Source organism: Pantherophis guttatus, chromosome 1 (assembly GCF_059756535.1).
Source record: "Pantherophis guttatus breed Tessera chromosome 1, ASM5975653v1, whole genome shotgun sequence".
In the NCBI taxonomy this organism is placed as follows: Eukaryota; Metazoa; Chordata; class Lepidosauria; order Squamata; family Colubridae; genus Pantherophis; species Pantherophis guttatus.
In genome coordinates this window covers 341,118,183-341,133,176 of record NC_142063.1, presented here as the reverse complement: position 1 = coordinate 341,133,176, position 14,994 = coordinate 341,118,183, and the positions used below count along the sequence as shown (strand labels likewise).

The following is a 14,994-nucleotide window of genomic DNA, read 5'->3' as shown; positions in this document are numbered from 1 at the left end:
AGATTGACTTAACAACCACGTTAGGATAGGATAGGATAAGATAGGATAGGATAGGATAGGATAGGATAGGATAGGATAGGATAGGATAGGATAGGATCGAATCAAACAGAGGGATGGGATGGGATGTAGAGTAGAGTAGAGTAGAGTAGAGTAGAGTAGAGTAGAGTAAAGTAGACTAGACTAGACTAGACTAGACTAGACTAGACTAGACTAGACTAGACTAGAATAGAATAGAATAGAATAGAATAGAGGGATTAGATGTGATGGAATAGAAATAGAAATAGGATAGGATAGGATAGGATTGAATCGAATCGAATCGAGGGATGGGATGGCATGGAATAGAGTAGAGTATAGTAGACTAGAACAGAACAGAACAGAACAGAAGGATGGGATGGGATGTAGAGTAGAGTAGAGTAGAGTAGAGTAGAGTAGAGTAGAATAGAATAGAATAGAATAGAATAGAATAGAATAGAATAGAATAGAATAGAATAGAATAGAATAGAATAGAATAGAGGGATGAGATGGGATGGAATAGAAATAGGATAGGATAGGATTGAATCAAATCAAATCAAATCAAATCGAATCGAATCGAATCGAATAGAGGGATGGGATGGGATGGGATGGGATGGAATAGAGTAGAGTAGAGTAGACTAGAACAGAGCAGAGCAGAGCAGAGCAGAGCAGAGCAGAGCAGAGCAGAGCAGAGCAGAGCAGAGCAGAGCAGAACAGAACAGAACAGAACAGAGGCATGGGATGGGATGGGATGGGATGGGATGTAGAGTAGAGTAGAGTAGAGTAGAGTAGAGTAGAATAGAATAGAATAGAATAGAATAGAATAGAGGGATGAGATGGGATGGGATGGAATAGAAATAGGATAGGATAGGATAGGATTGAATCGAATCGAATCGAATCGAATCGAATCGAATAGAGGGATGGGATGGGATGGAATAGAGTAGAGTAGAGTAGACTAGAACAGAACAGAGCAGAGCAGAGCAGAGCAGAACAGAACAGAGGGATGGGATGGGATGGGATGGGATGGGATGGGATGGGATGGGATGTAGAGTAGAGTAGAGTAGAGTAGAGTAGAGTAGAGTAGAATAGAATAGAATAGAATAGAATAGAATAGAATAGAATAGAATAGAATAGAATAGAATAGAGGGATGAGATGGGATGGAATAGAAATAGGATAGGATAGGATTGAATCAAATCAAATCGAATCGAATCGAATCGAATCGAATCGAATAGAGGGATGGGATGGGATGGGATGGGATGGAATAGAGTAGAGTAGACTAGAACAGAACAGAGCAGAGCAGAGCAGAGCAGAGCAGAGAAGAGCAGAGCAGAGCAGAGCAGAACAGAACAGAACAGAGGGATGGGATGGGATGGGATGGGATGTAGAGTAGAGTAGAGTAGAGTGGAGTGGAGTGGAGTGGAGTGGAGTGGAGTGGAGTGGAGTGGAGTGGAGTGGAGTGGAGTAGAGTAGAGTAGAGTAGAGTAGAGTAGAGTAGAGTAGAGTAGAATAGAGTAGAGTAGAGTAGAGTAGAATAGAATAGAATAGAATAGAATAGAAGGGACCTTGGAGGTCTTCTAGTCCAGCTCCCTGCTCAAGCAGGAGAACCTATACCATTTCAGACAAGTGACTGTCTAGTATCTATTCTTAAAAACCTCCCCTAATTTAGCCACTGCAGTGATTCACTTCACAACTGTGGCAAGAAAGGTCGTAAAGTGAGACAAAACTCACTTAAGAACTATCTCGCTTATTAACATACATTTTGGGCTCAATTGCGGTCGTAGGTCAAGGACTACCCTGACTACCTTTCCACAGTCATGCGCACCCACGACATTCTCTATCCACCCAGCCTTCCCACCCAACCTCCCGCGGTTACCACTACAACCCCCATCATCCCCAGCCACTCAATCAAGCTCAAGGTTTCTAACAAAGAAAGAGCATCCAGCCGCTTAATCCTCCGCCAACAGGGGGCACCAAAAAACAAAAACAAAACAAAGTCCTCCTTCCGGTTGCCGCTCTATGATCTCCGTGGGAGAACTCTATGATCGGGAAACGAGCGTTCCTTCCTGAACCCGGAAGTTCATTCAACCCACGTGGAGCCGAGAAACCCCTGAATTTCTGGATCGGAGAAAGGAGCAGGTAAACGGTGAACGCATATTTAGGACTTTGCAAAAGAAAAAAAAAAGAAAAAAATGCCAGCAAAAATGTGCATAGCAGGGCAGTATCTACGTGGTCGGTCATAGAGTCCATGCTGGCTTGGCATTCTGGGAGTTGAAGTCCATGCATTCTTAAAGGGGCCGAGATTGAAAAATGCTGATATAAACCACATTTCATTCTTCCTTCCCTAAACTCTTTTGGGTGCATCTTGAAACTTTTCCCTGACTATGACTGAGGCCCCTGCAGCCTGATGCTCCCTATATGGCTCAGGCTCCAGGATACATCATCCCCATATGCTGGGAAGCATAGGCTTTGGTACTCCTAGCTGTGCTTGTGTGCACACAAGCTTGAGCTAATATTCTCATGTAATGGGGAAGCGATGGCAATTTAGTAGGGAAAATATTTTGGCTTAAGGGTTTATGTTGGCCAGGTTGGGAGGAGGATTTCGTGTGCGTGTGTGTATGTATTTGTGTGCATGCATGCCTGCCTTTTTCACATCTTCCATTCAGTCTATTCCTTTTCATCTGCTGTCCCAAAAGTGTTTTTTCCAAAGACTTTCTTGATTTTTTTCCCCCATTGAAAACATTTCGCTTTTGCCCTTGCCCAGGCAAGAGATGATGGATAGAAAAAAGAGAGAAAAAGATCCTCCGTGAACATATTTTAACAAAAACATGTGTAATAATAATTAGAACTATATAGACTGGATAATTATTTTGTATGTAGTGTGATAGACATTAGGATAATAGTTTAATATAAATAGATAAGGAAGAGTGAAATATGGGAATTACGAATAAGAATGAAGCATGGGAAATTAGAGATTGACTGATGGTATTATTAAACATGCATACAAATCTTAAGATTAGCAGTGAAATGATAAAATTAATGGGGGATTAGATAATGGAAGAATATATTTTAATGTAAGCATGTGTATTAATAGTAGAATTACACGGATTGCATGGTTGAAAAGAACAGGATTAGATTTACTCTATATGTTTAAGTGATCGTGATTGGTACTAGAAGTGTATGTTGAAACACTGAACAATGAAAGAATGAAGGATGAAACTTTAATATAAATAGACGTGAAGAGCTAAATAAGGGAAACATGAATAACAAAGCAGGTGAAAGATGAAAAAGAAAAGAAATTGAATATTATGGTAACATTAAAAAAAGTTAAAATAGAGATAGAAATAAGAGGGGAATAATAGTGTATGTATATATATATACCACTTCTTTTCTTAAGGTTACCCATGAAGAAGTAGCAGTAGAATGAACCCTCTCCATGCCTTTAACGCCGGCTTCCGAAAAGCGGCCAAGTTGCCCTTTGTCATTCGTCTCCCCACTCCTTTTAAGAACACCCGCTACTTCTCCGCGTGGAAGAAACCGCCGCTGTTGGAAGATCAGCCTCTCCAGGAAGTCAGCAACCAAGAAATCGCAGCTTTGCAATCTGGTCGTTCCCCGGAAACGTCAAAACTCAAGGAAACTCACCGGTTGAACTCCGCACTGCGTCCCCACGAGAAAAACAACCGCCATGCTGATGTCTTTCGGAATAAACCCTTCCCAAAATTCCGCACCAAAGCTGCACCGTCCACCATTAAGGAAGAATTCCAGAACCTGAGAAATGACGATTTTGTCTCCAAGCGTAAAAACCCGCAGAGAAGTCTTCATCTCCCAGAAAGGAATAAAGGCTCGGATATTTTGTTTGGGACAGCTCCCTGCTCCTTGGCCCTCAGACGGTCCAAGCGGACGTTTTTCCAGCTCTTCCTCAAAGCGAGCCGAGACAGGACACCTCCGGGGGCAGAAAAATTCTCCCAGTACGCCGAGGAACATGGGATCCCGGTGAAAAAGGTCCACAGGAAGATCTTAGATGCCCTTTGTAAAGGGGGTGTCCATCAGGGAGTATGCTTGGAAACCTCCCCTCTTCGCTCCCTGGCATGGCAGGAAGGGCCACTCCACCGAGCCCTGGTGGGCAAGGGGTCGCAGTGCATCTGGCTGGTTTTGGAGGGGATACACGATCCCATGAATTTGGGGGCAGTCCTGCGGACGGCGCACTTCCTAGGGGTTGACGGGATTGTGATGAGTGAAAGGAACAGGTGAGATGGTCTTTTTCGGACTGGAAAAAGCAATATTGGTTGAATAATTATTTAACACAATGTTGAACAAAAGAGAGTCAGTTCAGTGAAGTGGTTAAGATGCTGGCCTGGAAACCAGGAGACTGTGAGTTCTAGTCCTGCCTTAGCCATGAAAGTCAGCTGGGTGACTTTGGGCCAATCACCAGGAGTTGGTGAATTCTAGTCTTGCCTTAGGCATGAAAACCAGCTAGGTGACTTTGAGCCAATTATTAGGAGATGGTGAATTCTAGTCCCGCCTTGGGCAAGAAAGCCAGCTGGGTGACTTTGGGCCAATCACTAGGAGACTGTGAGTTCTAGTCCCATCTCAGCCATGAAAGCCAGCTGGGTGATTTTGGACCAATCACTAGGAGATGGTGAGTTCTAGTCCCACTTTAGGCATGAAAGCCAGCTGGGTGACTTTGGACCAATCACTAGAAAATGGAGAGAGTTCTAGTCCTGTCCTAGGCACGAATGCTGGCTGGGCAACTTCGGCTAGTCGTTCTCTCTCAGCCCAATTCACCTCACAGGGTTGTTGTGGGGAAAAATAGGAGGAAGAAGGAGTGTTAGGGATATTTGTCTCCTTGTGTTACCTATAAAAGTAATAAAGTAATAAAGGCGGGATAAAATAATAAATAAACGAATGAATGAATAAATATTCCTGCATAGCATTTCTGTACTCGCTTAGTGGCTGTCCCAGCCTTTGGAGGGTAACAGGTTCAGGATGGCTGATTTCATTATCTGGCGATGGCCCTTCAGATACAGGTAGTCCTCAACTTAGGACTGGCCATTTAGTGGCCGTTCGAAGTTCTGACAGACCTAGCTAGGGGCTACGTACAACTTGGATTTGAAGTTCCAACAAGTCTTTCCCCTTTGTAGTCACGTGACTGAATTGGATGCTGGCAACCAGATTGCATTTATAGCTACATTTATAGGAGAAATTTCCTAACAGTTAGAACAATTAATACGTTGAACAACTTGCCTGCAGAAGTTGTGAATGCTCCAACACTGGAAGTTTTTAAGAAGATGTTGGTTAACCATTTGTCTGAAGTGGTGTAGGGTTTCCTGCCTAAGCAGGGGGTTGGACTAGAAGACCTCCAAGGTCCCTTCCAACTCTGTTCTTCTATATTCTATAACTAGCTCTGAGAGTCAGCAAAGGAGCCTCCATCTCCAGTAATAGTCTACCACTAAAAAGAAGAATGCAATCGCTTTGTATGTGTGTGACACTGTGGATCGCATGCCTTGTAACTCTGTCATATCTCTCACTGAACTTGTAACAACCAGATTAGGGTTGGGATTTTTTGCCATTTTTGTTCTGCTGAGGTGTGAGTGTTTTTGTAATTTGTGGCTTTTGAGATACCGGTAATTGTGAAATTTTGTCATCCTTTTCGAGGTTTTTTCCCCCCCTAAACTGTGGCTTTTCTATTTGCAGCTGCTCCCTGACGCCCATTGTCAGCAAAGCCAGCTCGGGCGTCATGGAAGTTTTTGATGTATTTAGCACTGATGACGTTCAAGATCTCCTTAAGGTAATAATCCTCCTGTCCTTAATCATTCGCAACCGCACCCAGTTTGAGTTGTTTATCCGCAGTGCCAAATAATTGCTAAAAATTAACGGGACAAAAAACTCATTTAACACGTGTTTCACTTAGTAACAAAAATGTTGGGCTCAATTGTGGTCATAAGTCAAGGATGGCTTGAGTACCAGTTGCTTTTAATACAACAAATGGCCATGAGATGGCAGCATTGGGCAAAAGTTGGAAACAATCCCTCTCTCTCCCTCTCTCTCTCTCTCTCTCTCTCTTTCTCTCTCTCCATCCTTTTTGTATCTCTCTTGCCCCCTCTCTCTTCCTTTCTTTGTCCCTTTCTTTTTGTATCTCTCTTCCCCCCTCTCTCTTTCTTTCCCTTCCTCTCCTCTCTCTTTTTCCCTCTCTTTTTCCCTCTGTCTTTCACTCCCATTCTCCATCCCCCTCTCTTCCTCTCTCTCTCCCCACCTCCCTCTTTCTTTTTGTCTCTCTTCCCCCCTGCACTGTTTCTCTTTCTCCCCCCTCCCTCTCTCTTCCCATCCCTTTCTTTTTGTATCTCTCTTGCACCTCTCTTTCTCTCCCTTCCTGTCCTCTCTCTTTTACTCTATCTTTCACTTCCATTCTCCATCCCCCTCTCTTCCTCTCTCTTCCCCCCCTCTCTCTCTTTCTTTTTGTCTCTCTTCCCCCTGCACTGTTTCTTTCTCCCCCCTCTCCCTCTCTCTCCCCATCCTTCTTTTTGTATCTCTCTTGCCCCCTCTCTTTCTTTACCTTCCTCTCTCTTTCTCCCTCTCACTCCTCTGTCTTTCACTCCCATTCTCCATCCCCCTCTCTTTCTCTCTTCCCCCTCTCTTCCTCTCTCTTTCTCCTTCTCTCTCTCACTTCCTCTCTATTTCTCTCTCTCTACCCCCTCTCACTCCCCCTCTTTTTCTCCATCCCTCTTTCTTTTGTCTCTCTTCCCCCCCCCCCCCCCGTTTCTCTCTCACACACACACACATACACTGGAAAACATGGTGCAAATCCCTTCGATTTGTTTTTTAACTGGTTCTCAAAATCTCAGTTTTCCCCCAGGCATAAATTCGACCGGGTGGGTTGAAAGAATCAGGAGGAAAGCCAAATTCACAACCAGTTTGTTTGTTTGTTTGTTTGTTTGTTTGTTTGTTTGTTTATTTATTTATTTATTTATTTATTTATTTATTTATTTATTAGTTTGATTTATATGCCACCCTTCTCCAGAGACTCAGGGTGGCTTACAATGCGTTAAGCAATAGCCTTCATACTTTTGTATATACCTGCTTAGTAGGGCTTTTGGCACCCCCTAAGCGGTGCTCTATTTTATACAAAGTCAGCTTATTGCCCCCACAAACCGGGTCCTCATTTTACCTACCTCGGAAGGATGGAAGGCTGAGTCAACCTTGAGCCTGGTGAGATTTGAACTCGCACTAATTGCAGGCAGCTGGCAGCTAAATACTACTTTAACAGTAGTTTAGTCCACTGCACCACCAGGCTCGGTTGGGGGATTCTGGGAGTAGAAATCCACCCATCTACAAGCATGCTGGCTGGGATATTCTGGGAGTTTATGCATACATATATTTATTTATTATTAAATCTTTATGCCGCCCATCTCCCCTCTTAAAGTGACTCTGAGTGGTTGGGGAATTCTGGGAGTTGTAGTCCACCCACCTTTCAAATTGCTACGGTTGAGAAACATTGGATTAGTCAATACAAACTATTCTTATTTATTTATTTGTTTTTTGTTTCCTGCCATGTTTTCCCGAAAATAAGACATTCCCTGATAATAAGCCCAATCAGGCTTTTGAGCACATGCCCTAAAATAAGCCCCCCCTTGAAAATAAGCCCTCCCCGAAAATATTTCAATGCATGCACAGCCAATCCCCGCCATTTCCTCTGGTTAGGGTTAGGGAGACAGAGCTGGAAATCAGGTAAGACGGCAAGAGAAGCCCCGTCTTGCTCCACGCGCCCCAAAATAATAAGACCTCCCCGAAAATAAGGCCAAGAGCTTATTTCGGGGTTCAAGAAATATAAGACAGGGTCTTATTTTCAGGGGGAAACTGTAGATTATTAGCTATTTTATATAAGGCAGCATGCATAGCGACTTAACCAAAAACGAACCAGGAATTTTTTTTTCCCTATTCCCTCCAGGAAACAAAAGAATTGAGCTTTGTGTATAGAAAGCAAAATGTTCCACACAGATCTGAAACTTGAGTGATGTTTTTTTTTTTCTCTTTCCCTCCTCTCTCCCCCTCTCAAGACAAAATCCGAAGAAGGCTGGGAAATTCTCGGGACGGTTGGCCACGGAAAGATTCCGGAAGACATTCCGGTGGTCACTTGCTCCAACTTTCGCTGGACTGGACCCACCCTACTGTTACTCGGTAGGTATTTTTTTTCCATGGAGTAGAAGTTGGGGGGGAGGGCCAAGGAAAGGCCATCCTTGCCACCTTCCCTCCGGTGTGGGAAAAATTTTTTTTGTTGTTGTTGGTTCAAATAGATCTAGAGAAGACTGCTTTCCAGCAGTAAGGAAAAGGAGATTCCTCCTGTAGAGAGCAGCAGGTTAGTAGGGAGATTGGGAGAGATATCAGGAATCTGATCGTGTTTTTATCGTAGTCAGACTGTAAGGTGAAACTTAAAAAGAACCACCAATTAGATCCTGAATCCTGGATGAATGGGAAACAGTGTAGAGGAATATTTTTCAATTCTTCTCTTCTCTTCTCTTCTCTTCTCTTCTCTTCTCTTCTCTTCTCTTCTCTTCTCTTCTCTTCTCTCTCCTTCCTTTTCCTTCACTCCTTCTCTTTCTCTTCTTCCCTCTCCTCTTTCTTTTCGCTCTCTTTCCTTTCACTTCTCTCCCTCTCTCCTTCCCCCTTTCTCCTGTTTTTCTTCTTTCTCTCCTTCCCCTTCACTCCTCATTCCTTTATTCTTTTCTTCTTTTTCTCCTTTCCCCTCTCCTCTCCTCCTTCTCCTTCTCCTTCTCCTTCTCCTTCTTCTTCTTTCTTTCTTTCTTTCTTCTTCTTTTCTCCCTCTCCTTCCTTTCTCTTCTTCTCCCTTCCTTCTCTTCTTGTCTCCTTCCTTCTCCTTCTATCTCCTTCTGTCCTTTTCCTTCTGTCCTTCCCTCCTTCTCCTCCCTCCTTTTCCTTCTCTCCTCCTTCCCTCCTTTGCCTTCCCTCCTTCACCTCTCCTTCTCCTTTTTCATCATCATCATCATCACCATCATCACCATCATCATCATCATCATCATCATCATCATCATCATCTTATTATTATTATTATTATTATTATTATTATTATTATTATTATTATTATTATTATTTATTGGTTAATCTTTAGTGAGATTCACAGCCTTTGAGGCTGGTTAATAGCTCAGCAGCTCGAGTCCTAACCAAGGACCTAGGAACTGTTAAGGTATCGTCGGAGGATGTAAGCTGTTCCAAGTAAGGTGGTTTTTTGTAGAGTCAAAATGTTCAAGTCCGGCAAATTTAGAATTTCTAAATAGCGGGGTAGCCCTTTGGGTATTGCTCCGAGGGCTCCAATTACAATCGGGACAACACACGATTTCTTTTTCCACAGTCGCTCAACTTCAATTTGTAAGTCCCGGTACTTTGTGATTTTTCCGGTATTATTATTATTATTATTATTATTATTATTATTATTATTATTATTATTATTATTATTATTATTACTATCTTACCTTTCTTATCTATACAACTCAAAGCGGCAAATGTATTAATTCTCCTGTTTTCCCTGCAACAACATCCCTGTGAAGTGGGTTGGGCCAAGAAGTTGCTCTTTGAGCACTACCATCAATGTTTCTAGAGTCATTCTCTTTAGGACAAAATTTTCCAGTTCCTTTTTCCTTGTGATTAAGTTTGAAGCTATTGTTTCAGAAAGACAATTTTATATGCCGTATTTTTCAGAGTATAAGACACACCTTCACCCCCAAAAAGTGGGTGAAAATTTAGGTGCATCTTATATACGGAATATGGGCTTTTTTGGCCTCCTGAATCGTCCGCGCATCACGTTTTTGCCCTCCCCGGCCCCAGAAGCACTCTGCAGTGCTCTGCACGGCCCATTTTTGTCAAAAACGGGCCTGTTTTTGGGCTCCCAATTCCTCCACGCATCACGTTTTGGCTGTCCCCGGCCCCCAGAAGCACTCTGTGGGCGAAAAAGTGGGCCATTTTTAGTGAAAAAGGGCCCGTTTTTGGCAACTGAGCACTGCAAAGTGCGTCTGGGTGCCTGGGAAGGTGAAAATGCAACACACGGAGGGCTTGGGAGCTCAAAACCGGGCCCATTTTTGGTGAAAAGAGGCCATGTGGAACACTGCAAAGTGATTCTGGGTACCTGGTAGGACGAAAATCCGATGAGTGGAGGCCAAAAACTATTTTTTTCTTGTTTTCCTCCTGTAAATTTAGGTGCGTCTTATAGTCTGAAAAATATGGTATTTATACATTATTATTTTTTTGTTCATGGCTTTAGCACATTTTTTTAAAATGTCCCTTCTCCCTGCATTCTTTGGTCATCTAATTCTTAAAACAAATTCTTCCTCTGAGCTGAGAGCCGAAGACAAGAGGTCTGAACTGAAGCATCTGCTCTTGTTTTGCTGGGTGGCAGTTTAATTGCTAATCAATCGAAAGCTCTAATTAAACTTTCACTTGTCATGTTGGCCTAGTAACTCTGCTGAAATGATCGGGGGAAAGGAAGAGAGTTTCTACCATGTTTCCCCGAAAATACGACATGTCCGGAAAATAAGGCCAAGCCTGATTTTTGGGGTGGGCGTAAATATACAGCCTCCCCCGAAAATAAGCCCTAGTGAAGAGTTTGATGTGGGCAACACAGAAGGCAGGCCTTCCCTTCCCCGGTCAGCTAATGGCAGCTGGGCTCCTTAATGGCAACCCACAGATCAGCTGAGCTAATCGGGAGCTGCCCCAGTGTTCTTGGCGCTCGCCCGCCTCCCATCCATCAGGGGTGAAATCCAGCAGGTTCTGACAGGTTCTGGAGAACCGGTAATGGAAATTTTGAGTAGTTCAGAGAACCAGCAAATACCACCTCTGGCTGGCCCCAGAGTGGGGTGGGAATGGAGATTTTGCAATATCCTTCTCCCAGGAGTGGGGAGGGAATGGAGATTTTGCAGTATCCTTCCCCTGCCATGCCCACCAAGCCACACCACGCCCACCAAGCCACGCCCACAGAACCAGTAGTAAAAAAAAATTTGGATTTCACCACTGCCATCTATCCATCCATTCCCCTCGCCTGAAAACTCCCACCCCACTTGCAAGAGAGCAGCTGCCCGGCACCTCTTACCACTTGGTGCCCACCAAGCGGACCCCCCCCCCCCCCGGGTCCGGCTAGGCAGAGCACCACTCACCGACTGAGCGCTGATGGCTGGGGGATTCTGGGAGTTGAAGTCCACCCATCTTCAAGCTTCCAAGGTTGAGAAACACTGTGTTAAAGTGAATCATTGCAGTTGTTAATTTACTAACATCCTCGTTTTACGACCTTTCTTGACACAATTGTTAAGTGAATCATTGCGGTTGGTAAAGTTACCGGTAGTAACACGGTTGTTAAGTGAATCCGGCTTTGCCCCCATTGACTTTGCCTGTCAGAAGGTCGCAAAAGGGGATGGTGTGACACTGCAACCGTCATAAATGTGAGTCAGTTGCCAAGCGTCCCGGATTTTGATCACGTGACCATGAAGGGATGCTGCAATGGCCGTGAGGAAAACGGCCATAAGCCACTTGTTTCAGTACCAACGTAACTTTGAATGGTCACTAAATGAATGTCGTAAGTCGAGGACTGCTTGTACCCGTAGACTGGGCCAGAAGAAACCGACTGGCTCAAAGACATCCAGTGAACATCTGCAGCTGTTCTGCCCCAGCTATGGACCCCAAAGAACGCAGCATACACAAAGTCCGTTCAAACCTTAGTTTACTAAATAAACCAGTTTTTTTTACAACAACAGCTGTTAATTAACTGCATTAACAGCCACCAAGAATTCAAAGAATAATAACTGAACGCTTACTGTGGTTGGCAGAATGCCCAGAAGCAATTTGCAGGAAACTGATAAGAGAACTAAGACCAGGACGCGAAGGAGAGTGAACGAAGTTGTTCCCTGCAAATTGCCTCAGTCGTCGTCCTTCCTTAAATAGGCTAAGGGAGTGACCAATTAGCCACTCTTGAAGCCTTACTTTCGAGGAGTAAGCCTTACTCTCGAGGAGACCTCCTCCTGAGGAGCCACTCCTGCCTTTTGGCAGCTCTGTGCGCCCGTGCATCGAGAAGAGGCTCCTCCTCTTCGTCCTCTTCACTTAAGGGAGCTTCTGGAGGTTCTGAAGGTCCTGGCTGAATCCCTGCCTCTGGCACCACATCTTCTCCAGCCTCCTCATTGTCCGACTCGAGTGCCAGCTGCACAGGCTGCTGGCGCAGCACCACACCAGCCTCTTCGCTGTCCGAATCAGCTACAATCCGCACAGGCCGCGTACGGGCCGCAACTGTGGCTGAAGAGAGCCTCGAATGTGGGTCTCCCAGCTCCTTGTCCGACCTTCCCCACTGTCCCCACAACAGACCTGGGTTTGAGAAGGGAGGGACCAGCCCAGAGGCGTGCGTGCTAAAAAAAGTAAATAAATCCCTGTTTTGAAACACTAGATTTAAGTTGCTATTTTATTTTATTTTTCTTTTGTCACGTGCATACAGGAAACGAAGGTTACGGCCTATCTCCAGAGACACGAATGCTGTGCCACAAGATGCTGACCATCTCTCCGGGAAGAGATTTGGAATTTGGGGTGGAGTCCTTAAATGTGTCAGTGGCAGCCGGTAAGAGGATTTGCCTTCTCATGCGGTCTGGTGTGTTTTGCTTCTGAGAGAAGAAAAAGGAGGTTGGAAACAGCTAATATGTTTGTATATTTCCTTCCTTCCTTCCTCTCTCCCTCCCTCCCTTCCTCTTTATCCATCTTCTTTCCTTCTCTCTATCCACCTCCCTCCCTCTACCTTCTTTTTTTGTCTTTCTTTTCTTTTCTTCTCTCTGCTCTCCTCTTTTTTTCTATCTACCTTCCTTCCTTCCTTCCTCCTTCCCTCTTTATCTACCATCTTTCCTTTTCTTTCCTCCTTTCCTCTCCCTTCTTTCTCTTTATCCACCTTCTTTCCTTCTCTCCACCTCCCTCCCTCCATCTTTTATTCTATCTACCTCCTTCTCTCCTTCCTTCCTTCCTTCTGTCCCTCCCGCCCATCTTTTTTTCTATCTACCCTTCCTCCCTCCCTCCCTCTTTATCCACCTTCTTTCTTTCTCTCTATCCACCTCTCTCCCTCTTCCTTCTTTTTTGTCTTTCTTTTCTTCTCTCCTCTGCTCTCCTCTTTTTTTCTATCTACCTTCCTTCCTCCCTCCTTCCCTCTTTATCTACCATCTTTTCTTTTCTTTCCTCCCTCACTCTTTCCCTTCTTTCCTTCTCTCCACCTCCCTCCCTCCATCTTTTATTCTATACACCTCCTTCCTTTCTTCCTTCCTTCCTTCCCTCCCTCCCATCTTTTTTTCTATCTACCCCTCCTTTCTTCCTCCCTCTTTATCCACCTTCTTTCCTTCTCTCTATTCACCTTCCTTCTTTCCTCCCTCCCTCCCTCCCTTCTTTCTCTTTATCCACCTTCATTCCTTCTCTCCGACTCCTTCCATCATCCCATCTTTTATTCTATCCCTTCCTTCTTTCCTCCCTCCCTTCTTTCTTTCTTTCTTTCTTTCTTTCTTTCTTTCTTTCTTTCTTTCTTTCTTTCTTTCTTTCTTTCTTTCTTTCTTTCTTTCTTTCCTTCCTTCCTTCCTCCCTCCCTCCCTCCCTCCCTCCCTCCTTTCTCTTTTTCCTTCCAACCCCCTCCCTTTTTTTCCCCACCTCTTTCAGGCATCCTTCTGCATGCCATATGCAACCAGAGAAATAACCATCCCAAAATCACTGCATCCGAAGGAGAAGGCACAGAGTCTGCAACTACAACAGACTGCAACCAGGAAAGTCAGCCAACCAACCTCCTGGCCTAGAATGACTTCCAGACGGCTGAAGAATTCTGCACCTTAGAGAGGAAAAAGCCCTAAAACGGGGGCAGCCTGGCTGCTGGGATGTATTTTCACCCCATGTTGTTTGTCCTTTATCTGCACTTTGGAACTTTAGGGGTACCTGGCATCCTCTTTTGCAAAATTTGAAGAGCGTCTTGTCCTGCCTGAATAATAATAAACACCTTCCTGGTATTCGAATGCCGAAAGCAGGAGTCCTTAAACTTGGCAGCTTTAAGACTTGTGGACTTCAACTCCCAGAATTCTCCAGCCAGCATAGCATCCCTATATAGCAGAGGTCTTCAAACTTGGCAGCTTTAAGACTTGTGGACTTCAACTATGCTATGCTGGCTGGAGAATTCTGGGAATTGAAGTCCACAAGTCTTTTAAAGCTGCCAAGTGTGAAGACCTCTGGCCTAAAGTTTCGTCAAAGTAATCCACCCGTTATAGCAAAGCCTTGGTAGTACAGTGAAGGAGCCTTGGTAGTACAGTGGTCTAAAGCACCCTGTTATTAAGACCAGCTGCCTGCAATTACTGCAGGTTCGAATCTCGCCAAGGCTCAAGGTTGACTCAGCCTTCCATCCTTTCTAAGGTAGGTAAATTGAGGACCCAGTTTGTGGGGGCAATAAACTGACTTTGTATAAATATACAAAAAGGATGAAGGCTATTGCTTAGCACATTGTAAGCTGCCCTGAGTCTCCGGAGAAGGGCGGCATATAAATCAAAATTAAAAAAAAAAAAAAGCCTTCAGTTGCCAAGTCAGAAGGAAGTCACCGCTTTCTAGTTTTTAATCTCTCTGCAGGTCAGAAATTCAGGGTGAAAAACCGCTGAATGACGGTGGGAAGGAAGTTTGTTTTGGGGGCCCACTTCTCCTACACTGCAAAGGCATCATTTAACCCTCCGGTTGTTTTTTAAAACTTTTTAATATTTTTCATCCGTAACCGCCAGGAGCTGACGGCATTTTAAAACCCGCATTATAAAAAAAAGATGCAGCCTCTTGGTTTCATGCTAGATTTTTTTTTTAGCGGGATGGATCGGAAGGATTCGTGACGTGTCCACTAGATGGCGGTGTGGTCTTGTGTTCATGAATTTCTCTTGGAAGAAAAGGGTGGAATAGGTTGTCGCAAGGCCTCAGGGCATTTATTCTCGTTGGCACGAAGAGTGGAG

General features: G+C 44.4%; 1 protein-coding gene across 2 annotated transcripts; it reads left to right on the top strand.

Moving 5' to 3' along the window:
- The first annotated feature begins 2,057 nt into the window (after positions 1–2,057).
- Positions 2,058–14,022, top strand: MRM1 (mitochondrial rRNA methyltransferase 1). 2 transcript variants are annotated; one of them, XM_034434608.3, is made up of 6 exons: positions 2,058–2,149; positions 3,408–4,257; positions 5,705–5,798; positions 8,065–8,185; positions 12,492–12,611; positions 13,682–14,022. In XM_034434608.3, exons 2-6 carry the CDS (start codon positions 3,434–3,436, stop codon positions 13,813–13,815), a joined length of 1,293 nt encoding a protein of 430 aa, XP_034290499.2. In that variant the 5' UTR covers positions 2,058–2,149; positions 3,408–3,433; the 3' UTR covers positions 13,816–14,022. The 2 variants fall into 2 exon arrangements, with proteins under 2 accessions (XP_034290499.2, XP_034290500.2); XM_034434609.3 differs by lacking the exon at positions 2,058–2,149 and adding an exon at positions 2,420–2,482.
- The last annotated feature ends 972 nt before the right edge of the window (positions 14,023–14,994 follow it).